Source organism: Lytechinus pictus, chromosome 1 (assembly GCF_037042905.1).
Source record: "Lytechinus pictus isolate F3 Inbred chromosome 1, Lp3.0, whole genome shotgun sequence".
Lineage (NCBI taxonomy): Eukaryota > Metazoa > Echinodermata > Echinoidea > Temnopleuroida > Toxopneustidae > Lytechinus > Lytechinus pictus.
In genome coordinates, this window is record NC_087245.1 from 4,831,889 (window position 1) to 4,858,858 (window position 26,970).

A 26,970-nucleotide genomic window follows, 5' to 3' on the forward strand; every position below is an offset into this window, starting at 1 on the left:
TATCTATTTATCCAAATTAATGCACTCTAAAGATAGTAATTACATCTTCAAAAATTCTATAAGATTTGTATCATATAGTGTTTATTTCATCATTAGAATGACTCATTCTCTAATTTTTGGTAAGGATTTATTACTCTTGACCATTCTTACCTCTATCATTAGAAGATGCAGAATAGGCATCAAAGGCTGTCTCACTACTTAGACTTAGTCTCTTACCAACTACTTCATTATGGATATCCATCCTAATGGAAGAAAAAATATGACAACATTGGCAATGGCTTACTATGTAGAACTACAATATAATAATATCAGTTTCCTCCACTTCAGATTAGTTTGATTATCTGAACACTACAAACGCAGTCAACAATCCACAGGAAGGATAATTACTAGGTAACTTCAGATTTAATATTTTCAGAAAAAAGTACCATAATAATAAAAACAGCTAAATCTCACTCATTCCTCAGGTAGGATTGCAACAATAGACAATGTCTAATGTAAATGTCAGTCTCGGTACTATTTGCAGTTTCCTTAATTGAGAGCATTCAAATGTAACATTTCTTGATATAAAGAAGGGTAAGTACATAATTCATTTCCCATTTACAGTCACTATCCTAATACAAATGGTATAGTGCTATAGTTTTATATGATATAGTCATGACTGTTTTCTAAGATCATTTAAAAATTATTATAGGAATATCTTTGATGAACTAACCTGTGTTGGCTAAGAACAAGCGGCCCCACTCCTCCACTGCCTGACAGACTTCCTGTAAGACTAGCCCCAGCAATAGCCCTTGTACTAGCATTGTCACTCACTGTATCATCAGTGATAACCCCTGCAACCTCTAGATGACTTGTGCTCTCCCGATTCAGGACACTTGCCTCTCCTATACTTGCATTTGCCGCAACGCTGTTCACCTCTGGGTTGTTTTCTATTCATGGTTAACAGAAAATAAATTTGTATGCGTAAACTACAAGTACGTCATATTTTTAAAATTTTACTTATTACACCTGTATGTAAATTCTTTACAAAAAATAAACAGTTGGCATCTAAGGAGATGGAAGAACAGTATTATCAGTGGACAGATATAAAGACTAGAATTAATCCTGGAGGTTTAAAAGTAAGAGTAAATTGAAATAGAATTGCTGTGGCATATCTAAAAGTCCATGACATTCGCTTCACAAGTTATTGTCCCAACTGAACATCTATCTTCAAAGGAAGCTTAATATAACACATAACCTTGACAATGAAAGTTACATAAATGTTTATCCCAAAACTGAATGAAAATGGCTATAAAACCCAAACCGTAATTTTCTTAAAATACACTTCATAAATTGCTCAAGTCAAGATAATTTTAAGACCAACATAACTTTTCATATGAACTAGAAAACAGATACAAATTATTCCATGAAGTCCCATATGTAATGACTCAGACATGTATATCTTATGAAATTGCCTAATAGTAACCTTGAGATCTGGCGTATATCACATGAGCTTTACAATTAAAGCAATACATCAATCATACATCAATATGTAGAAAGTTTGTGACATACCATGATACTATTATGCATTCTTATGCTAGGTATAATTCTCTGTGTGTCAAGTGCCTGTGTGGTGCTTCCATGCCTGTTATATGGTACATCACAACTACTTGTGATTTTTTATGATTGTTAATTCCAATTCATCTAAAACGTTGAGGTATTATCAATTACACAATAGGAAAGGATATAGTATGCCTATCATCCTGTCAGAAGCTAAATTGTCTACTTTGACATTGTTGAATATCCTTTTAATAAGCCCTATCAAACATACACATGAATATTCTAGTGGTGTGTGTTTCTCCTTTATACCTGATCTGTTGTCTGCTCCAATGATACCAATATCGTTCTCTTCATCTAGGGCAATGCGTACACCTCCACTTTCACTAGTAGTAACCCCACATCCACCGCTACGACAGAGTGAGACAGGCACTACTCCGTATACATACGCCAGCATGATAGGCACACCAATTCCTACAAAAAAGACATCACATGAAAGAAACATTTAAAATTGGTCTAACTGCTTGAGTGACTATCCATATTCAAAGGCCGAATGACCATTACCATTGAATTATAATTTTTAATAATGCATGTACTTGATTCCCCCCAAAAAAAACCTGTAGTAAAAGACCATTTAATTTCCTCTCTTTATCAATGTCCTTGCACAAAGACATCTACATAATACTTGCCTCAGGCCAGGATATGAGCAATAACATTTAATGGATTTTCTAAAGAGCAGTAGCAATTTTGGAATTGATGCTTCTGAAGTGGCACATACTAGTCACAATTATTTTCACTTATACATTTTAGTGGAAATTAAGAACAATTCATGTATTTGAGTCTAAAAAACTGCTAACTTACCAACTGTGAGGGCAGCAATCACCGGTGATACAATGATAGACAGTGATACACTCCCAGCAATAGCTAGATTGCGACGATGTCTCGGCATACTCACATACTTTGCATGCACCTTCAAATAAAGGGTAAGAAAAAAAATTATAATTTCCAATATAACTGCTTAAAACACTCTGGATATAATTCCAGTTTTTCATCTTTTAATTTTTGAAATATATACACATATGTACATGAGGCGGTTTGAAATGAAGCTATACAATAAAAAATACAGTATGTCTTAAATTCTTGGAAGTGAAAACAAACTGTATAGCGGATATCAAATAATTGAGCCATTACAAATTTTACAAGCACACGTACAAAATCACAATCAACCAAACTTTATGGTAGATATTCCAACACATTACCATGATAGTAGTGATCCACATGAATAAATGATCTAAAGCAGGAGGTGGGGGGGGGGGGGGTGATGGTTAACAACTCAGATACACATTTAAAAGGACAACAACAATGGTGATGACAAAAAAAAAGAAAATATGAGGGATTAAAGGTCAAGTCCACCCCAGAATATTGTTGATTTGAATAAATAGAGAAAAATCAAACGAGCAGAATGCTGAAAATTTCATCAAAATCGGATGTAGAATAAGAAAGTTATGGCATTTTAAAGTTTCCCTTATTTTTCACAAAACAGTGATATGCACAACTCAGTGACATGCAGATGAGTCGGTCGATGATGTCCATCACTCACTATTTCTTTTGTTTTTTATTGTTTGAATTATACAATATTTCATTTTTTACAGATTTGACAATAAGCACCAACTTGACTGAACCATATATCATTAAACAATGCTAATTCCACATGTTCAGGAAGGGATTAATTGTTATTTCACTTGACAATGAGGGCAAAATTAGAATATTTCATATTTTATATTATTAAAAAAAAAGAAATAGTGAGTGGGTGACATCATCAGTCTCCTCATTTGCATACCGACCAGGATGTGCATATAACTATTTTGTGAAATTAAGCGAAACTTTAAAATGTCTTAATTTCTTATTTTACATTCGATTTTGATGAAATTTTCAGTGTTATGTTTGTTGGATTTTCATATTTTAATTGAAATTAACTTTTTGTTGGGGTGGACTTGTCCTTTAATTAAAGAACAGTGAGAAACATTGATTACATTGGGCATCCACATACCAGTAATGTAAAAACTTTGACTGAACCCTTCTTTAAGTTTTTATACTTGAATCCACATGACTTTTTATCCAAACTACATCAATTTCATAAACCTATATTATGCAATAATGCATACAGTAAATATTGCTGCAACAATCTGGTATTGATACTATTGACCTATATCAAGGTTGACAGCTGCAAAGGACTTTACTGAATAGTATACTAAACAGCTGCTGTTTAGAGGAAACATACTGAATTATGTTGCACTTCACAGGGTCACAAAATGTTATGCTACATGTACTTGCAGCAGTAGCAATTACTATAACATTGCAAATATGAGAATGGGTCTATTGAATGATTTCTGAAAATTATTTGGTTAGAAATATAAATAAATAATATGTATATTATAACCTATGTGGCATTAAAACTGATCTTGTGGACCCAAATCTAATAGATCATTCCCACTCACTCTCGGCATGATAACAAGAAGCAAAGTGAGCAAAGCATCACCATGTTGGGTTAAGGGGCCTCCTGGATGGCCCCCTGACAAGGGTCAAGGGGACAGAGCCTGCCCCCAAAGCTTTTGAATAAAAAGTATCAAAGGCATTTCAAATGGCAAAAAAAATGCTTTGATTCATCACAATTTTTTTTTTTAAGTTGAAATATTTCCATATCTATAAAAATACAAATAAATGAAAATTGTTCAATAATTTAGTGAAAAGCAGCCTTATGAATTATTTTGCTTCTCCAATTCCTCCTTGACCGAGACATGATCTCATTGGGCTTTCGTATATTTCCTATAGTGCTGGATTTCCCTAATTTCCTCCCTATTTCCTTATCAATGGAATGGATAATATGCAGCTTAATTTGAAAATTATCATTACAAGAATGAAACCAAATACCTGATTCTGATCTACAGTCAGGACTATTAAAGACCCAACAGGTTGATGTGAAATATCATTAAAAAATTCATCTTTTAATAAAAACAATGTACATGTAATAAAAAAGTCATGACATTTAGAAAATTTATTTTTCACAAAACAGGTATGAAAAAATAAAAAGATTTGATTATGTCACTAACTCACTATTTCTTTTTTTAAATCTTATTTACAATAGGCCTACATGATGATTAAAATATTTGGAGACTCTGCATGTAATAATCAAGTCACAATAATTTAACACAATAGCAATGGCAAATGTTCAGAGTTGTTTTTTTATATAACAAGGAGAAAATTAAAATATTTCATATTTCAACAAACTACAAAAGAAGTATTGGGTGATGAATTTTTTAGTGTTGAGCTTGTTTTGAATTCTTCTACATTTATTTAAATCACCGTTTTGTTAGGGACTTGGGTGGGCTGCCCCTTTCAAAATATGTGATTGATGAACTTGAAAAGAAAAACTGCAAAACGAAGAGTCACATTGTTTTATGACAAAAAACAAAAATCTACATATCTGATTTCTGGTGGAATTAAAGAAGAAAAATCAAAGCACAATCACTATGGAATTCATTATTAAATGTATTTTTGCATGTATCATGATCAGCAAGTTGCTACAACACCCCTTTATAATCTCCCTTCCATCATACAAAAAGCTATTCAATAATAATAAAATAAAAAGTGCAAATACACCTACCTATCTTTAATATGAGATAATAAATCATTAATTCACTAGCAAACTGTTCACAATCTGTGCACTTCCATGATTGCATAGATCTGTTACTTTAACATTTATCAATAGATCTTCCCAACCAGATCTTGCTTGTGTACACGAGGTACTCATTATTAATGCATGGCTTTTCTGTGACGTGAAAAATGTGCTCTAATATATAAAAATTATCAGATCTTTAGTGTCAATGCCCACTTCATTTCCTTCCTGAAAAATAACCAATTTATATCAGATTTAGAGCAACTTGACACTGCACAGTAGATAATGAAAAGCTCTCTATTTCATGATAAAGGCATGAAAAGTTCACTCGTTGAATTCTATTTCATAAGAATTTAATAATAATATATGAACTTGATCTCCTTCAAGGACATATTACATTTAAATCAAATTAATATCATTTTTATTTTCCTGGCAATCAGAATTGGCAATGCGACGAAAATCTAACACCCGAAACAGAACTTAAAACATGTAATCCCCTAAAATATTAGTCAGTATACTGTACACAAACATACTCCTACAACAGTCATATTATAGCACTCATAAGCAGATTGAATTTTTCTGAAAATTTCAAATATTATCCAAGAACAAAAAGATTCACATCCCCTACAACAAAAAACCCCCCACAAAAGTTGATCTCAGCACCTGTCATCTCTGGACATCAACAAATTTGTCATGTTTGCTTCTCAAGTGATTAGATATATGTAATTAACCTTATATTTTCATATGAAAAAAAAATGCTATAAATTAATCCCAATCATTTATTTATAAACACAGATTATCGTAAGAAAATAAAAAGTGGAGTTAGAAAAAACGTCGCCCACAACACTGGCTATCACGTCAGATGAGATTTCACTGACGTAAACCAATGTGTCAAGAATAGAAAATTGACAGTACTATTCATCTGAACGACCAGCAATGACAAGAGAGGACAAGAGAGAATGCTGATACATTTTGAAAAGAGACAGATGAGAGGGGTGATGGAGAATGAATAGAGAGAGGGAGAAAGAAAGAGAGACAGTTACGGGAAGCGAGAGAGAGAGAGAGAGAGAGGGTAGGGGTGGGGTGGAGAGGGGCTTGATAGAGAATAGAGGTCAGTTTAGATACAAATGGGCCAGTGAGAGAAGGGGAACAGAATAGAGATTCATAAAAGAAAAAGAATGAGAGATGAAGGAGTAGGAGGGGCGCAAAAGTAAAGTGAGGTAATGAAAGGTCAACATCAAATGGAGAAAAGTGAGAGAATAAGAGCAAAGATATGAGCACAAAAGGAAAACAGAGACAGGAGAATTATACAACAACAATATTAGAGAATATCGAGAGAATTCAATAGGTAGTAACCACACAGGCACTATTACAGAAGACTTAGAAGAAAATAAAATGAAAGTTGGGAAGACCAAGGAAAAACTGATGAAATAGTGGAGAGAAACAAAGTATGTCTAAATAAAAAGGAGATTTTCTGAGACAAATATTGGATATCATTGACAGGTGAAATATATAAAGCCAAGATAACCTAATAGTAAGTGGAATATGAATTGGTATGAGTACTATGACCCAGACATGTAAATGCACCAGTTCAAAATAATAAAACCTTATTTCAACCTCCTGCTGCCTGCTTTTGTTATTAGCAGCACCCAGGTTTGAGTTCATTTCCTGGTAAAACCTGTACTTATTTAAATCAATATTGAGATATGAAAGTAATTTGCATAGTTTGGTGCTTTCAACTAAAAACTTTGAGAATGCAAGATGGTTTATTATAACCTGAACATGTCCGGCCAGAGTTTGAGTTTATAAACAAGTGTTGCACAGAAAATTTTGTGGGCATTACAGTACATGTATATGTATGTTGTGCAGGGAACTTATATTTTGAAATGGGTTAAAGGTTACAGTCAGACCGCAGCTCGCGCGATAATGAGCATATTCACGGAAATTTATTCAGCGGCCCTCTAGCGGTCTCCGAAGGAAAACGTGCGATCAATTTGGCTTTATTTTCCCACTGAATTGGAGGGGCTGAAGTTATAGCTCTGTACTGGTCGCTAACTTCAGTTTACGTCGAAACGAATTGTGGTAAGTTATTCTCAAGACCTTCATCTACACTTTGGTATATAATTTTCCATATTTCGACATTTTCAACCTACCATTTTTACCACTTTAATTGATGCTTATTTTAGTAATATTTTAACTGCGATTTTGTAGTCGGAATTTCACTTTTGGTTCCTGACTTTGCTACATAACCAAATTGTTTCGATCGGAGTTTTTTAGAAAGAAGAAAAGTCACTGTTCAAAATATGTCAGAACCAACTTGACGCAAACTCACCTTATATTTTAATTTTAGAGAAAATGATACCCTAAAAATCAAGAAATTTACGTTTTACCCGGAAGTAACCTTCTCGTTCACTCCACGATGGCGCGAAATAATGCCAAAATTACGTTCGTCGCGGGTTGGTAGAATTTCGCCTTTTTTGTCTCTTCTACACACAGATCTGCATACTTGCTGACTCTGGCCTCTGCTTGCTACTTCATTCTGGGAGATTCCATCATGTACTATAATGGTCAGACCATGATTTGGACAAAGCCCTTTTTTCGTTTGCAAATTTTGGACTGATAATGATACAACAGAAAATTGATCAATATTGGAAACAAAAAAATTAGAGCACAGTTTTGGGGAGGACTAAGAATACTGACTTGGACAGGAATGCAGCTTGACAAAAATAAAAATTCACAATTCAAAACCAAAAAACATTTTTAATGTTACTAATAGTACATTGCAAGAAACTTTCTACTCAATCACACATTCCAAAATTAAGGGTAAGTCCTTTGATTAAACACAAACATGTAGTTGATTTGCAATTGAACATAAGTTTCTTGCAATGCCCCATAATTATATTTTGTTCTCAAGCAACTCTATTATATGTTATCTAATGTGCTGAAGGTTAAGTGCCATGTATGTTCACAAATTTTTTTTTTCGAAAGGTATAATATATTTGTCCTTTTAAACGGTATTTGAATGTGGTTACGCCTTGTTTTTGTTTTCCACAGTAATTATTGCATATATGAACAGAAGTGAAATATTTGTTGTGAAGCACTGTATGAATGTTGTGTGATCATGGAGCTATGGTGTGATGGTATTATAATTAATTCATCATTTTTGTTATAAGACTGTAAACCTGGTGGATGTGAGGGAGTGGCCTGGATGAAAGGAAAGTGAGCATGTGTCCAATTACTGATTTGCATATGTTTAGACAATTTTGTTCGTGGATAAATATTAATGTGCATTCCCTATTCCAAGCAAAGAGTAAAGGAGAAGTCCACCCCACCAAAAAATTAATTTGAATTTAAAGAAAAATAAAGTATTGCAGAAAATTTCATTAAAACTATGATTCAAAATTCAAAAGATTACTATTTTGACATTGAGAAATTTGCCTAATTTTATAAAACAATTATATGCTCATCTTGGTCAATGTGCAAATTACAGAACCGATTATGTCACACGCACTCTAATTTATTGTGTATTTTTTTATTTGATACATGTACATGACATGTATATTTCATTTTAATTTTCATTAACAAATTTTTGAGAGGGATTTTAATTCCTCCATTAACATTCGTAGTTTCCATAAATGTAACCTTTTGTGATTCGAGGAAGATTTTTAAGATCAAATTTGCTAAAATTTATATAATAAAAATGCAACAAAAATTTAAAAAGTAATGTGATGTGAGTGACATAATCAACTCTATTTGCATACCATTGTTTTGTGTATATAACTGTTTTGTTTTAAAGAAGGGAAATTTCTGTATTTATTCAAATAATTTTTTGTTGATGTGCACTCGACCTTTAACTTACTTCCCTTCCCACCCCTGCCCAAATAAGTGTAATCAAGAACTTGAAAATCAAAAGCAGTGATTTAGAAGAAGTAAGAATTAATCATAGAGCTATTAATAGCTCCATGATTTAATAAATACAGGCCTAAATAGAACTTCTCATGAAAGCAAAAAGAGAATAAGGCTGGGTAGGAACGATGAAGGAATATGATTTAAAGAAAAAGCATAAACATATCCCCATCACCCCCCCCCCAAAAAAAAAAAAAAAAAAACAACAACAGTCCGGCGGGTTCGAACCAGGGTCCTTTCACTCGTCAAAACATTGCGCTTACGCAATTTGCCATCGATCTCTTCCATACTACTTCCGGGTTTTTTAAGCTATATGAAATGTTGTAAGTCTGTGCGCCGCTGTTGACCAATCAGAACGCGTCGGTAATTCTACTGCAATTCCAATCATTTTGCGATGGACATTGCCGTGGTTTTTTGTGGTTCCTGACTTTGCTACATCATGAAATTTCATAATTCTTTTTCAGTCGTAAAGAAGAATGTCTACGCTTTATATTGATTATAATATCAATTTGACGCAAGTGTGATTTCGATGCAAAAATGCGCTCTGTTTATTCACATATATTTCTTGAAAAAAATCATTTTTTCTAAGCTAAATATCGGTCTTCAAAATACATTAAATGTGCATTTTATTTAGCTGATGAGAAATTTCAAAGTTTTATCTATAGAATAAGACCAATTTTGTGAGGAATAAACGATTCTAAGAGCAAAAAACACCGATCGGAAAGTTCGTCTTCACAGCTCATTACGTATGCATAACCACGGACGGCTATGCATACCGCTGAATAAAATAGAGCACTTTCGGACGGGCTGCGGACTGACTGGTTACATTTAATGTTAGATTAACCAAATGACATCAGCTGACTATTGCAAAAGCCAAGAAGACACAAAGTTTGTATTAACAGCAGTGTGAATGAGGTCAAGGAAAATATCTATGGATTTGGTTCAGTGTGTTAAGTAAAACATGGTTGGTATTACCATAGAAAATCTTATAAACCACAACTTACCTTTCTCCCAACATATACTGGAATCCCAATAATAATAGCTGGAACAGCTATTCCAGCAATCAGTGCTATACCAACTGGAGCTCCTACTAGAGTCCCAAGCTGCCATAGGATCTTCTTCTTACGACTCCATGGCTTCTTACCCCAGAAAGTACATCCAGAGGGGCTGTAATCATAACAGATAATAACCAAGATGTTGTCATGGTTATTTCAAATTTACAATGAAATCTAAGAAATAGAGTTATTCTATTAAATGCACTTTAGTAGGTCTATTCCTACAACACCAACCATTGTATATTGTATTAAAATACTTTTCTTTTAATACATGTACATTAATTCTTTCTAAAATATAGAGCATTTGGATGTTTATAATGTTTAGCACTTAAAGGTCAAGTCCACCTCAGAAAAATTTTGATTTGAATCAATAGAGAAAAATCAGACAAGCACAATGCTAAAAATTTCATCAAAATCGGATGTAAAATAAGAAAGTTATGACATTTCAAAGTTTCGCTTATTTTTAACAAAATAGTTATATGAACGAGCCAGTTACATCCAAATTAGAGAGTCGATGATGTCACTCACTCACTATTTCTTTTGTTTTTTATTGTTTGAATTATACAATATTTCAATTTTTACAAATTTGACGATTAGGACCTCATTGCCTGAACCACAAAATGTTAAAATAATGGAATTCTACGTGTTCAGGGAGGAATACTTCATTTCATATGACAATGACGAGAAAATCAAAATATTTCATATTTCATAAAATAAAATACAAAAGAAATAGTGAGTGAGTGATGTCATCGGTTCCCTCATTTGCATACTGACCGGGATGCGCATATAACTGTTTTGTGAAATGAAGCGAAACTTTAAAATGTCATAACTTTCTTATTTTACATCCGATTTTGATGAAATTTTCAGTGTTATGCTCGTTGAATTTTTCTCTTTTTATTCAAATCAAGTTTTTGTTGGGGTGGACTTGTCCTTTAATAACAAGCCACTAAAATAATAAATCAAACATTCACATAAATGCACCCCAAATTGCTTTTAAAAATAAAAAAATAATACATGTATACAGGGAAATAACATATTACTTCAATTACATTGTGAGGATGTGAGCCCTTTTTTCTACAATGTCTGTGTAATAGGATTAACTTTCAGGTTTTTAAAGACAGAATGTTAAAATTACCGGTATTGCTTGGTCATGATTGTACAGGTTTTAGAAACATAATATTCTTAATATCTTATTTCATTCATTTCTTTATTCATTGACTACTCGGAACTTGGAAGGTACTACAAAACAAGATAGAAACATATTTATTCTGTCTGTAATGCACACTTTATATTTTGTAAGCACTTGGAGAGTACAATTATTGTTATATTGTAAAGCGCTTTGTGCATGTTTACATGAAGAAGTGCTTTTTAATGTAAAAATGTATGTATGTACAGCATTGTGTCATTCTTCTATTATGCCTTTAGAATTCTATCATGATTGACCATATTGCTGAGTCTCTGTGTAGACTGCAATGCTGCACAAAAAATACAAAACGCACCACAAAATATAAGTTTCATCTCATCAGCTGCAGTCCGACTTTGTGGTTAATCATGGTATGGACTGAATAATGTACATGTACAACTAAACATTTTTGTTGTTGTTGTAATATTACAGAGGCTCAATCATGCATTATGTACTTTCATATATATGCGTCATGCAATTCAAATGTTTACTTGCCCACATACATGTACACTAACAAGCAATAACAAGGATGTTTACATGAGACTGTGTCTCCTGATGTGTACAGTAATATCAAGGAAGATGACTCAAATTGTGTGCCATAAATCCCCTAGGAAAGATTATTTTCACAGGACACATTCTTTTTTATGTGTTTTTCAGGTTATCATTTGAGTGTGTAATGTTTTGTCATTCAAGTTTTTAAACGGGATGTTTAAGACTCTAAAAAGTCAAACTATGAAAATCAGGAAGGTTTACAACAACAAACAGCAGCTTTTAAACACATCAGCACACTTACATGTACATGTAAGTGTGCATACACACAGGCCTCCTTCATAATTTTCCTTCAAAACAGGAAAATTTGTAAGAGATCATTTTCATTTATGAATTGTGTTGTTGACATTCACTGACTTTACAAAAGGAAAATAAACTTCCCTGGTTATTAATAGTCATGGCTAAAAACAAATTATATATACAGTAGACAAGCAATGATTTATAAATTATTTTCATTCTACATATCACAGCAGAATCAAACAACTTTCTCCTTTATTCTTGTAGAAAGGTTCACTCACTACACATGTACATGTACACATGCAGTTTTAGTACCCCTAAAACCTTGCATGTTCAAAATTTCAACACAGAAAAACAATGATTAAAGTTTGAAATCCTGCTAGTCATTATACACAAACAAAGCACCCTGCAGAATTCAAATCTAAAATAAAAATGATTCATGCAAGATCTATAATAGGAAGGAAGTACAAGTGTACTTTAAGTTCAGTGTCAAATGATGATTGCTATGAGCCTGCTATAAAGGGCATTGGCAAGTACATTGGAAATAGCTTTGAACCATATGCTGCTGACTGCATAAAAACAAATATTACATGTAGGGCTACATGTTTATTTACAGAAGGCCTAGATGTATTTTCCATCGGTGTTCATGGTATTCCTAAATACAACGGCAGTAGATTTTAGGCCTACTTTACGTCATTCCGCTTTTACAACCTTCTACCATGCACATCATATCATACATACATGTACATATGTAGTAGAGACCTTGCCTGGACATTTTGTTTCAAAATGGAAAAACAAGAAGTGCAGTGTACATGTGCCTCTTTTTTTTGAAAATCCTGTCAGTGAGCACTTTTAGAAATGTACGTCCACATAGTGGACTGGTACGAGATGACGTCATTTTTTAGCCTGCCATATGCCTCAGGTCCTCACACACGTCCACTATCAGAATCGAGAACCTCGCCACATCCATTTTGCGGTTCTCCTAAATCATAGTGGACGTGTACGTGGGTGACGTCATTTTGACCGTTCAAGCCCAGCGTGAAGATCAACCTTTCCCTTTTAAAACACAGTTTTCAGTGACTTTTCACAAAATTAATGTAAGTTGTACGATGCACTATGTTTATCATATTTGGAATTGGTCAATTCCAGCGTAACGGACATGACGTTCAGACAAATTTTTGTAATTCAAAGCTTTTTACAGTAGAATTAGCAGTCTTTTGATAATTGTTACTGAGCTTATCAGACACATTTAAGTATCAGTTACATACACATGAAATTTCAAATCGTTTCGTTGAACAGTTGCGGAGAAATCGCACTCTTTGTGAGCGTAACGGACATGACACGAAATGGACGAAGCATTCTTACCTCCTATGGCTCATCGATATTCCTGTGAATTCTTAGAACGTATGCACCTGATGTTGGTGTTAATTTAACCTTAAGATCATGCTCTGTTCATAAAATGGTGTTTAACAACAGTTTTGCAGCGCATTCTGCATTCATAGCTCAAAATGTAGCGTAACGGACATGACACATGAAGCGTAACGGACATGACAGTTTCGTCCACTTTTTGTAAGCGGATATCATTATGTTATTACAAGATATGGTACAAGTCTAATTGTTTACATGTTAAGGCTAGAGGTTAGAGACACACATCATAACTGGTAATCTGTAATATCTCCTATTATTTTGCAATTTGAGAGAGGGGCTTTTCGTACAATATTTATAAAACCAAAATTTTTTAGAAAAATGTCTTTAACACCAGTTAACAACAGCTAATGAGTATTTTCCAGTTACTACAATCAGCCACACCTAATTAAAAGAGAAAAAGTTGATAGTAAAGATTATTTTTTATTCATGGTTTACTATTTGACAATATACACTAGCGTAACGGACATGACACCCTTACAAAGTGAACTTCATCAGCACTTCTTAATATCAAAATGTAAGAAATATGAATAATGAATGTAATTATGTAACAGCAAAGTACCTTTACTAACATTCTTATGAAAAACATGTACATATTATTGGCAGGTATTATTAATTTAATAGCTATAGACTACATGATAATTTTATATAGAATACAACATAGTACCACTACGGCACACTGAGAAGACCAAATCTCATTTTTTGTGAGAAGAAAACAAAATGTACCAGACCTGTATAAATCCAAGATGAACATATATTATGAAATGTATTTTGTGATAAAGAATGTACTAGTATTAATGCCAGTTTTAAGATTTTAAAAAATGATATAAAAAAGTATTTTAAAATTTAATAGCAGTACCTGGAAACCAGTCTTTCATTATCGATTATGTATGAGTTGAAAGGTAATCGGAATGTTTGTAAATTGCTTCTGAGATTTTTTTTCATTCAAAATAAATATCATCCTGAGTATAATCATCCTTTAATCAAATCTTGGATGTTCTAAATCTTACGATCTTGCTTGCTAACAAATGTGGCGACTGGCTGTATCTAATTTTGTTGCCTTGTCTGCGCTGCTTGTGTACAAATGAAGATACATCATTCAAATCGTGATTATGGTTGACCAAAATACTATGACGACATAATTTATTGATTGCACCACATTCCTTCCACGGCCCCTTTGCTTTGTGATATTGCAAAGAAGTGCCACTGTAGATTCATGGATTCATAGAGCTGCATCATGTAACACAGATATCTGAATACAAACTTGTTTTTAAATGTGAGCCTGTGCCATCACTGAAGAAGTTGAGGTTGGTGAAAGTCAGATACTTTGAAGCAATATCATCAATGATCTCATGAATTCACAAGTAGGAATTTCATCATGCTCCAAACTGTCAGCAAACACCTAGATAATCAATTGTATTGTTCAAACACAAATGATGCAGATTGTGATCTGAGTATGTTGCCAGATCTAGCAGCATCTTATCCTAATATTATGTGGCATACCGTTAATTCTCAGAAAAATATACCAGAACAAGAGCTGAACTTTCATCATTTACCAACTACTAAAAATAGCTTGAATAACATGCAGATTCTAGGAGTTATTACATCCAGCTATCCTCAAGCAATTGAGACTGACCTCAGTCTGTGACACTGAGCCTAATATTTTGTTTTTGTGAATGCTGCCTTTTGTCATATATAAGGCGTCATGTCCGTTACGCAAAGTGTCATGTCCGTTACGCCATTTTAAAGAAAATGAGAAGTGGTAAGGGAAAATGATTGCTACACATGGTAGGGGGTTTAATTCTAACATAGAATCTGAATCTGCAGTACCTTCAGACAAATTTCCTGTAAGCTGTGAAAACTTTAAGTGAAAAACGTAACGGACATGACACTGATAATGATAAAGAAATCACACAAATCTGAAGATCGATTTCTCTAAAATTGATGAATGGCATAAAATTTAACGATGATTTTCTGTTGATGTAAACATTAATCAACTATTCAAAAGTTAAAAGACACCTCTGGGACCTTATTTGCTTTAAGTAGAGACAGGAAAGATGAATTGTTTAAAAATAGCCACAATTTTTAGATTTTGCAATTTACCATTCTATTTTTTTGATGATGGAAAAAACTACAAAATTTTGTCAATATTGCGATTTTTCTATTGGAAATTGAAACTTTATAGATTACTTTTTAAGAAAATATGACTGCTTAAGTGAGATCTGAAACTTCATTTTTTCTCTAAAGTGAACATTTTCCATGGAATTGCCCAATTGCTTTCTGACCTCCAAAATCTATAACGATATATATCCTAACTCGAGTAAAAAGGAATCAAAGCAAGTGAAAGGGCACATGTGCGCAAGTCGCACCTTCGCATCACCCGACCGGGTCGCCAGGCGATGGTACGCCAGATCTTCCGGGTCGGGCAGCGAGTCATGACCCGCTTGTACACGTACAAGTCGAGTGAAATCTAAAGTATTTGCAATTGTAGTGAACAAGGGCAGACGACAACGTTGACTCAAACAATCAGACGACTGCTACGTCGTTCTCGTTCACTGCTCAAAACAAGTTTCAAACTTTTTTGATCACATAAGCCTTATAGGGCTAAATGCTAATGGTTTTAGTTGCTTTCTTTTGTGAAACTATTCCACTTTAATGTTCATGACATATCAAGTATAGCACAAAAAATCAAATGGATTGTCTTATCAAGGACTGGTCACACAAACACCTGACCTGACCTGGTTACTCCACAGTTCGAAGTTTACTTAAGGGGTCAAGGTCACTTTATTGCAGGGTACTTCCAAAACAAATGGGAAAAAGTCTGAAGTTTGTAAACAGGCACTAAAAATTTCCAAGGCCTGTGGATTGTGCATTGTGGCAAGTCAATAGGACATCCACAGCCATCAAATTTGATAAATTGAAGTCCTCTAAAGTTACAGTATAAGAATTTGTATGTACTGTATATGATTTTCATTTTAAAGTTTTTGGTAACTTAAACTTGGATTCGCAATCAGATGATATGGATGTATTCCTGAATAGTTATCAAACCAAGAGAATAAAAGGGATATTTCATTAAAAGATGTGTAACTTGATGAATTGGTAGTTTCCTCTGAATGAATAGGAAAATACAGGTAAACAGAAAATAAGCCTACAGTACATGTATCTGAAAAGATTCATTTTGTGATTAATTCATACTGGTCACTGTAGCTATCAACATCTGGAAAGAAAAATTTGACTCAGCTCTACTATCCTTATCTTGAATGAAAATTAACATCTATGTGCAGAAGATCATACCGTCTATTTACTGGGCTGAATTACATAGTATGACAATTGATTTAAAGAATTCCTAAACTCTTTGTATAATTCCATGCTTGCTTTAAGTTGCCTCAGTATGAGGACATGTTTACTCATTAGACTAATAATACAAAGTACAGTTCTATTGACCTTATGAGGGAAAAGCAAATATGGTGCAATGTTTGCATGTCAGAGTCCGGTCCAATACTGCACAGTCACTCTATACAGGCTTTAAAGAACAAGATACAAGTGGGTCCACTGATCACACCCAAATTTGCCTCATAATCCTTATACTTTGGAATTATCATTTAATACCAAAAGTGTGAATTAGACTAGCTTATTCCCTACATAACCTGATAAAGATTTATGGGCTTGCAATTAGAATGCTAAAATATTAAGCCAACACAGTATATGAATATAAATTGATGACTTTAATCCTTGTTTGCACAAATAGACAGAACAGCTCACCAGAAATAGATAAACTGAAAATGAGAGGAAGAGAAGGGAACACAAGCAAAAGCAAAATGAGACAGAGACAAAACAACATAAAAAAACCAAACTTAAGTTACAGAAAAGAAAAACATCCATATGCAAAGTGAAAGAAAAATTAATTTGAGAAAAGGGTAACAAAAGAAAGGGGGAACAAATTACATACTTATACATGTACACTGTCGGGAAGACATGAATTGTGAGAAACACACATGGAGAGAAAAGTAATCGATCTTTAAAGAACGCAAGAGATAGAGGCAGGAAAAATGAGGCTAGGCGAGACTAGAATGAGACAAAGCCAAGGAAAGAAAACGATGAAAGTGCATTTCTACAATGCAGCTCCAGAGATGTATCCATAGGGCTAAAGCATGCCATGGAATGGATAAAGAGCTTTGAGGTCACAAATCTTCCTAAAGCTTTGCATCTAACCTCACCATCTTATAAGATCATATTTCATCTTTACAACTACCATAGGAAGCAGATGGTGACAAAGTTGATTAGGATCAGAGGACGAGGACGTATAATCCTTGATATCCTCTCTTGCATTTAGTTTCTCTAATTCTCAGATTTCACATCTTTTATTCTCTCAGGACCAGCTTAATAAAAAAATAAAATATGGATTTGTGACCTCTTTTGTGGGTAAAATAACTAGCTATGAATCATATTTGCTACATGTATCCCCTAAGGATCACTGTTCGTGATAGAATGAAAATGAGAGGGGTATGTGTATTGAGACTACCCACACTAAACTAATAACTGATTGGTAACTGATACCAAGTCAAACGCAACTCAAGACAAAATAAGCCTATGTTAGTATGAAAATGTGTTTTGTATCTTTTCTAAGAAGTTGAACATTTTTTAAAAGTAGATCCTTTTATAGCAATTTCATGATAATCAATGTCATTATTCAGGGATGTCTGTCAGTTTTGGTCACTAGGCCTGAGGGCTGAAAAGGAACCAGAACATATTAAAGCCCTATATGTTGTGTCAATTATAAAGTCTGAAATCAGTCAAAAGCCTGAAGACTGGCATCGTTGATTATTACCATCATTATTTTCAGCAGGGCTCCACACAAACCCTTTTATTCAACTGGTCCAACCTGTTCATGTCAAACCAGAACAAACCCAGTTTTCAATTTTTACTGGTCCAAACCTATAATTTACTGGTCCCCCAAAATAAAGAAAAACATTTTAAAAAGACTTGATTTTATTTTGCTGTCTATTATTGGTTTTATTGCCCCCCCCCAAAAAAAAAAAAAAAAAAACCCATAAAAACAAACAGTACACACACACACAACATAATTCATGAGAGCCATTCTTTAAGAGGCAAATATCATTATTACAGTTTTATATATTTTTTTACTGGTCATGCCAGATAGTAAATTTTGCTCTTCTGAAAATTTACTGGCTCGACAGCAACTTTAACTGGTCTGGGACCGTCAGACCAGTGCCAGTGTCGCCCAATGTTTTAAGCATCTTGAATCTATTCATCATGTTTATGTCTTTGTAATATCTCCATCCTTATTCTCCATTCCCAGTATTGTAAATCATTAAACTGATTTAATTGATTAACTAATTGTATTTCTCCTGATTCACTCAGAATGAATCATACATATGATACTGATAAACAACACTAGTATAAAAAAATTCATTAAGCATTAATTTGATTCTGACTAAGCTAATAATAATATGTCCTGATCCATGGTTGTGGATGTGGGTGTTTGAATAAGGAAGAAATTCAGAAGCTACAAATGTTCTCTCATTTATCAATGACACAATAAAAGATAATTCTGAAGAGGTAAACAATTGCATGTACACTCATTGTATACACAGAGCATCTTGCTTGTGATGGTGTTTTTGCCATTTCTGTTTTGGAATAAGCAACTGTAAATATTGTACTCATACTCATACTAATATTCCAGTTGATGCCTGACTTCTCCTGTCTCATGTGTATGTTCATTATCTAATATTTTTTTGAACTTTTTGTTGTTTCATATATACAGATTCGATTTGGGTGCAGTTGTTAAGGTAATTTCTAAAAGGTCAACACTATTCTATTAAAAGTAACCAAGTTGAAAAGTAAAAGACTGGGGATTGATATGGACATTAGATCATATCAGCCAATGTTAAATTAATTATGTTGGTATGTCATGTAGTATTCTGTGGGTGTGTCCTCTAGTATACAACAAGTTTTATTTCATGACAGACAAATTTAATCAAGGAGCATACAACAATAAAGTCAATAAAGAGATCTCAATTCTTGGAATGAATTTGATTGTTTGTATCATTCTAGCTGTCTCACCTGAGATAATGTAGATCTGATATCTCCTTCATACACAGCCAACAGAACTCAGCTCCACATACAGCACATGTCATGTGGTTACATGAACCATCATCCAACTTGATGATCAATGCTGTACAACGAGGGCACTGTTTGATTTGATCCTCTGCAAAGGGCAAAAAATATGATTATTCATTAGATATAAACATATGGGATCACAATCTTACTTGCAGCAGCATGATTTCAAAAGTCATACTGCAACACAGATGTTTTGATCTATAATATGAATTCATAAATATTTATTTGGTCCACTACTGAACACCACATAAAGAAAAAAATACAAGAAAACATTCAAGTAGAGAAAAATTGATGGTGAATCAGACAAAAAAGTGCTTTGTTCAGATGGAGCACAATGACACCCTGATATAATAGAAACAGGCACTAAAGGATAATTCATTATTAGTGCTGGACTTACACTCCTTTCATGGTTATTCAATATTTACTGATAATTTTCTTCATTCACTTTAAAATTGAAAATGAATTTTAAACAAGTGGAACGCCTCTGGCAGTCTCGCCTGCATTACACGATTCGATATAGCAGCAATGCTGACTTTGAAAACAGCTAAATAATAATTATTCACAAAAGAAAATACTAATAAGATAACAAAATACTAAGTCCATTGACTCAACATGACCTTTGACCATGATCATGTGACCTAAGACATGTGCAAAACATACTTGATTACCCTTATGTCTATGTTTCATGAACTACATGTGTAGATCCATAAACTTTAAAAGTTATGCCAATTCAACAAATACCCCCAACATGGCCAAAGTTCATTGACCTTAAATTACCTTTGATCTTGGTCACGTGACCTGAAGGGCGCACAGGATATTCAGGGATACATGGTTACTCTTATGTCAAAGTTTCATGAACTAGATCCATAAAATTTTAAAGTTATGATGACAATTCCAAAAATACCCCAACATTATCAAAGTTCGTTGACCCTAAATGACCTTTGACCTTGATTGTGTGACCTGAAACTTGCACAGGATGTTCAGGGATACTTAATTGCTCTCATGTCTAAGTTTCATGAACTAGATCCATAAACTTTTAAAATTAAGATGACAATTCCACAAATACCCCCAAAATGGTCAAAGTTCATTGACCCTAAGTGACCTTTGACCTTGGTCATGTGACCTGAAACTCAGGCAAGATGTTCAGTGAGACACTATTACCCTTATGTATAAATTTCATGAACTAGGTCCATATACTTTCCAAGTTATGACAACATTTCAAAAACTTAACCTTGGTTAAGATTTCGATATTGATTCCCCCAACATGGTCAAAGTTCCTATACCCTAAATGACCTTTGACCTTGGTCATGTGACCTCAAACTAAGGCAGGATGTTCAGTAATACTTGATTACCCTTCTGTCTAAGTTTCATGATCTAGGTCCATATACTTTCTAAGTTATGATGACATTTCAAAAACTTAACCTTGGTTAAGATTTCAATGTTGACAACGCCACCGTTGCCGCCGTCGTCGGAAAAGCGGCGCCTATAGTCTCGCTCTGCTATGCAGGCGAGACAAAAACTAGAGTGAGAAAATTATAATAACCATGACAGTAAATGACATAGATAGTAAATAAAACCCTCAAAAAAATTCTTGAGGATGTCTGCACAAAGATATTTGAAATTTTGATAAATTGCTGTAGATATACTCACGTGATGATGAACCTTGGCTGTAACTAAGTGATGTTTTACGAATGATTCCCATGCGTTGTTGTCTGGCTGCATCGCAGGTTTGGTTAGGGTGCCATATCTGCTTGCAGTGATAGCAGAAACTTGTTCCGCATCCCTGGCGCTGGCAGGACAACTGAGGGCAATTGGCACAACCAGTGGCTATTACAGCAAATCTATAATCAATCATTAAAAAATAAATAAACAAAAGTAAGTGTACATGTATATACAATGTACCACAGATAGTACAATGTACTTCTACAACAAAGACATACTGTATGATAAAGTAGAGACTGAAAAGTGATTCTATAAAAATACAACAGACTACTGAACATGGAGTTTTTATTCCATCTGTATCTTATTTAGTGATTGAAAATGATATTCAAAGCATACATGAAGGCCTACTTGGTATCATTCAGAAGAGAGAAAATAGAAAAAGGAGAGAAGCAACATCTATTTAGAGGAATAGAGACAACAAAAGATATAGAGTGTAGAAAGAAATATCACTGAGACAGGGAGAGTGTCCTTCACCAGGATGAATGCGTATAGAAAAATAGGAATAGACCTTTGAAGCAGGAGATAAAAAAAAGGAAAAAGACAGGGACAGCGAGAGAGAAAGAACTGAGTACATGTTGTATGTATAAAGAAAGTGTTGGTGGAGGGTGGATAATATGTAGGAGACTAGGTCTTGGCTGGTCGTTATTGTGCCCAATAAAGCAATGTAAAACATTCCTGCATGGGAAATGAACTTTTTAAATCCCTCTGAAATGCCATTCCAATTGCTCACATGCTCTGAAATAAATTGCATGTAATGTTGCTCTCATTTATTTGTATCATACTTTAGAGTCTGTTATTGAGAAAATCACTCACCCACAGTCTGGCGCCGGGCACCATCGACAATCTGGGTCCATCATGAGTAGTCTCCGTAATGTGAACTCCTCATATTTATTCATAAGAGCACTGTCTTGCAACACGAGTTTAATGTCATTCGGATGAAGAGGCTCTGCGCATTCAGGACATGCAATGTTCACTCGACTCTCTGTGATTTCAATCTTCAGGTACTGACGTAAGCACTCCCGACATGAGCGGTGGTCGCAAGTGATGATCTCTGGAAACTGTTCCTTTGGTCGTTCCATTAGGCACAGAGGGCACTCCATTGTGCCGGGCCCCTTCTTATTGGTGCTGTTGATGTAGGCTGCAGCACTTCGTGACCGTCCGACCTGTCGTGTGCTTCGTGGAGTGCCAAGCCCGCTATGATCCGAGTCGGTACTGCTCTTGCGCGGTTTGGATCGCCCTGACCAGAAGCGAAAGAACCCACCTCCTTGCTTTCTGTGCTTGGAGACAGTGGAATCTATGCTGTTGGCCTGTGAGCCTCCAGACTGTACTGATCGGGTGTCCATGTCCGTAGATTTCATTGTGAGTTGCATGAGTCAAACTCAATTAAGAGTGAAACTTTAAAATAATCAGAAACTTTTAATCTAGCTTACATACACAAGAACGCCCAAATATCATTCCTTTCCAAAATGAAAACTGAATTTTTCCAAAAGAACTCCTTCCTCACCACCTTCACTCTGTCACCTGATCAATGTGATGTCACATGATCATCTCCTATGATGCTTCTACCATCCCCATTCAAACTCAAATACATGGTCATCTCCAAAATAAAAGAATTTTGTAATGGTAGCCGAGATCACATCCCAATAGCTTTCTCCTCCCGTTTTCCTCTCTTTTTTTACCTTGAAGGAATAGAAATGATGGGGGATACTCTAAGTCTTGGTGATCACTGATAGATGACTATGATAAGAGCAGAAAGGTACTCCAACCTCTAGTGGGAGATGAAACAATGCAAGACAAAATTCAGGTGTTTCCAATGGCTTTAGAGCAAGATGACTATCTATTGAGATGAATCGGTCTCTTCTTGTTTATCCACAGGATAGGGTACGAATGTCCAGCTCCTGCCCTTCTTCTTAAGTGCCCTGCACAAATGAAAAAGATGAAGAAAAGATAGTAGTCAAATGTTAAGTATAGTAGGCAAAGTCATGTAAAGTTCATTTAAAAAACATGATACATTTGTTTTTTATTTATGAAAAATATAGGGTGCCAGAAGAAAAGAACTCTAAAAGATAAGGGATAGGCATTCACAGGGAACACATACATGCTCACATGCATGGTCTGAATCAGAATGATACCATTAATGGGATAGCAGGTGCAAAGATTAATTGCATTTATAGTTGGCCATAAGCTGTTTTGGATGCGATCGCAATGCAGGTGTTTTGCCATATTTCAAATTATTGCTTGTAATGATTTTGTCCCTTATGCTTCCATAACTTAGATTTGAGAAATAACAGGTCCTTCCAGACTGCTCGAGCCCTAACATCTCCTTCAATGTACATACATGTACATCTAGAGGTCTTAAAAAAAACACAAACAAATCAGGATAGGCCTAAAGCATATCTTGTCATAAAGTCAGAGCAATATCTTTCCCGCAGAAATCATGCAAGCACCTTTTAATTACCAATCATTACATATCATCATAGAAAAAATATAAGGGATACATCTACATGTACATGTACAAGGAAAAGATGCCATGCAGACTTTTAACAAGTCGTCTAAATACATACAGATGCACAGTATATTGTTGTAGATTCTCATAAACCTTCATTCTAGGCACAATTCTAGTTAATTTTTCATTGTGGCTAGAGCAATGATGATAATATTGGGAAAATGACAATGATGTCATAATCATTATATCACTTACGATTGAATCAAGTATGTTTTGAAAAGTTTTGAGATGCTTTCACTGTACTTTGTTGAAAAAGAATGTACCTGTACATTGTATTTATTGATGCCATTCAATCATTAAGTCAAAATTATATTCACTGTACTTGTTGTTGTTGTTTTATTTGTGTTGATATCAAATTATAAATTGACCCATTCAGCCCTGCTGCAGGTCAATATATGTGCATATACCAATGGGCATTTTCACCACAGATGGACACAGAGGCAAAAAAATAAAGTTGATATTCATGTCAAATGCTTTATGTTTTTTAATAAAACAAGACCTGAAGTTTCTGAGACAAAATTTTTTTCCGACTCTGGCAGCCATTTTTTATTTCAAAATGGCTGCCAAAGTATGGATACAAATTAGTGTTGAAAATAGTATATTGATACATATTTTGTTTTGACAGATTTTTAAAGAACAGGTTTGATCATGATGTTTTCGCCTTTGATTTAGCTTGCTATTATAACACTTTTTAAAATCCCACAGAAAGAAACACCAGTAATTCATTCATCTGATAAAAAAACATTGATGAAGTATGTGATATGGTATGTAATGTCAGTTACCGAAAACATGAACTTTTTTTTCTAATTTCCTGGAAAAGAGGATATATTATATGAAACTTGGTAGATTTCCTCTCTAGGTAACACCCCTCCCTTCTACACCAAAATTAAAGATTACCAATTAACAATGAAGCAATAGGGTACCATTAAATATATGTAATGTCAGTTACCAAGTGGAAAATGTAATGTCAGTTACCGAGATGTAATGTCAGTTACCATGATAAAACGTTGGTTACCAATATTGAAATGCAAATATGTGGTCAATTTTATGGTGAAGAAATATTGTATACTTGTTATTTAACCCTAAGAAGACTGGAGGGGGGGGCTGATTCGGCCCCCCCCTCGACATTTTTCGCGATAAATCCAATGCTTGAATGTTTTTGACCGCGTCGCTAGCTGACTTTTTACCTTCAAGTCTCGAGCAACTTTTGAGACCAAAATTGTGACCCCCGGGTACACGGTTCCGAAATTACGCAACATTTTGTAAGTGCATGCAGACCCAAAATTACTCAAAAACGTGAATTTGTGTACAAATCCAATGCAAATAGTGTTTTCAGCCAAAATTCATAAAATGTATCATTATTTTTCCTTTTACCGCTAAAATTAATTAATTTTATCTTGTATAGGGCCAAAATAAAGTCCCTGACAATTTCCATTGAAAAAACAATAAAAAAAAAAAAGTCCAAAAAACAAAGAAATACATAAGAAATTTAGAAAACAATAGAATACATAAGAAAATAAATAAATAAATTTGATCAGATGCCTATCTAGAGTATGTGGAACAAAAATTAGCATTTTAGGGTCATTATTTTATTAATTAGATCAAACATGATTTTACGCATAAATTAGCATAATTAATCAGCAATGAGATTTTCTGCAGAATTTGATTTAATAGTTTTGTAGATAATGCCATGGGTAATGCGCGTGCCAATTTTCGTTGCGATCGCGCGATCGACGGCCGAGATCATAAAGGGGGGCTGAATCAGTTGAATTCCCATCGTGCAAAAAAAAATTACTATGAAATTGTTTTGTACATGCACTTTACCAAGTACCTAATTGTTTGTATCAGACAATTTTTTGTTTGGTTTTCGGGGGGGGGGGGTAGGGGGTACTTTTCCCAACCTATTGCCTAAATCTGCAACATTTTTTAAGCTTAACATTGTGATGAAGGGGATTTCCAGGGTCCCTTTTTTAGTTTCTAGGATTCTTTTGAGCATTGCCTCGCTAAAAGTAAATTCCTGGATTTTATACCTGTTAGTAGTGTGGATGTGTGATACAATTTTGTTTTTGGTTTACAAGTATAGATGAAAAGTGAAATTTGACAGTTCTGATCAATGTTGCATGGATCTACTAAAACTGTGGTGTTTTTTTCTAATTTACAAATAGTTCAGTTTCAGTTTAGAAGCTGGAGTTTATTCTTTGTTGACAGCTTATAAAAGAAATTAGCAAAGAAAATGATTAAACAAATTATGAAGAGAATTGAAATCCAACAGATATAAACAAGCATTGCTTGCACTGACCAGAATAGAAATCACTAAAACTACATGGCTGCATGAGATTTGGGGGAGGGGTACATGTAGCCTAGGGGAGGAGACCCTTATTCATTTTGCCTTTTTTGAGGGGAGGGGGAGGTTGGAGAAGGAAAAGGTTTAAAAAGTCAATATAAAACTGATGAATATATTATGGGTGTATAGTCAGAAAAATCCATGTGTACAGTCAATGCAATATTAAATTACTATAGGAAAACATGTAGCTGCTATGACCCACCCCCCCCCCCCCCGCGGGTAAGTAAAACATACATTTCTTATCTTTTGATAATTAAAAATGTGAAGTATTATGAAACTCTTATGATTTTAAAAAGCCTTACATATAAGTACCAAGAAAATTATGCCTTTGAAAATCATATAGCACTGGATACTGTTAATGTGTATTGTCAGTTACCGACAAGTAATGATAAAAATTTTCAAATAAAAAAAAGGAATTAAGAAAAAGAAAAAGTTTTTTCATTGAAATGTTTCTAAAAACTCAGGCATACTTCCACATCAAGCTCACTTTCATGTGAAGCCCTGCACAGAAGATACAATGCAATGATTCCACACATTTGACTTCCATGTGTTATCTCTATGGCAAATTAAGTGTAATGTCAGTTACCGTAATGTCAGTTACCAGCATGGTTGTGGAAAAATTATCATAGTCCCCAAAAGACAAAAACGAATTGTTTAATATTTTGACACATCTTAACCTAGTAACGGAGG

General features: G+C 34.3%; 1 protein-coding gene across 2 annotated transcripts in view; it reads right to left on the bottom strand.

Annotated features, from left to right (window-relative positions):
* Positions 1–26,970, bottom strand: part of LOC129256226 (E3 ubiquitin-protein ligase RNF19A-like) — a 38,967-nt gene that overhangs the window by 6,374 nt on the left and 5,623 nt on the right. For both annotated transcript variants that reach the window (XM_054894481.2, XM_054894486.2), the window contains exons 2-9: positions 22,244–23,349; positions 21,359–21,549; positions 19,652–19,796; positions 10,123–10,285; positions 2,398–2,506; positions 1,849–2,010; positions 713–929; positions 151–242 (exon numbers count right to left, since the gene is read on the bottom strand). In XM_054894481.2, coding sequence (XP_054750456.2) covers positions 151–242; positions 713–929; positions 1,849–2,010; positions 2,398–2,506; positions 10,123–10,285; positions 19,652–19,796; positions 21,359–21,549; positions 22,244–22,800 — 1,636 coding nt within the window. In that variant the 5' untranslated portion in view covers positions 22,801–23,349. The remainder of the gene's footprint in view (positions 1–150; positions 243–712; positions 930–1,848; positions 2,011–2,397; positions 2,507–10,122; positions 10,286–19,651; positions 19,797–21,358; positions 21,550–22,243; positions 23,350–26,970) is intronic.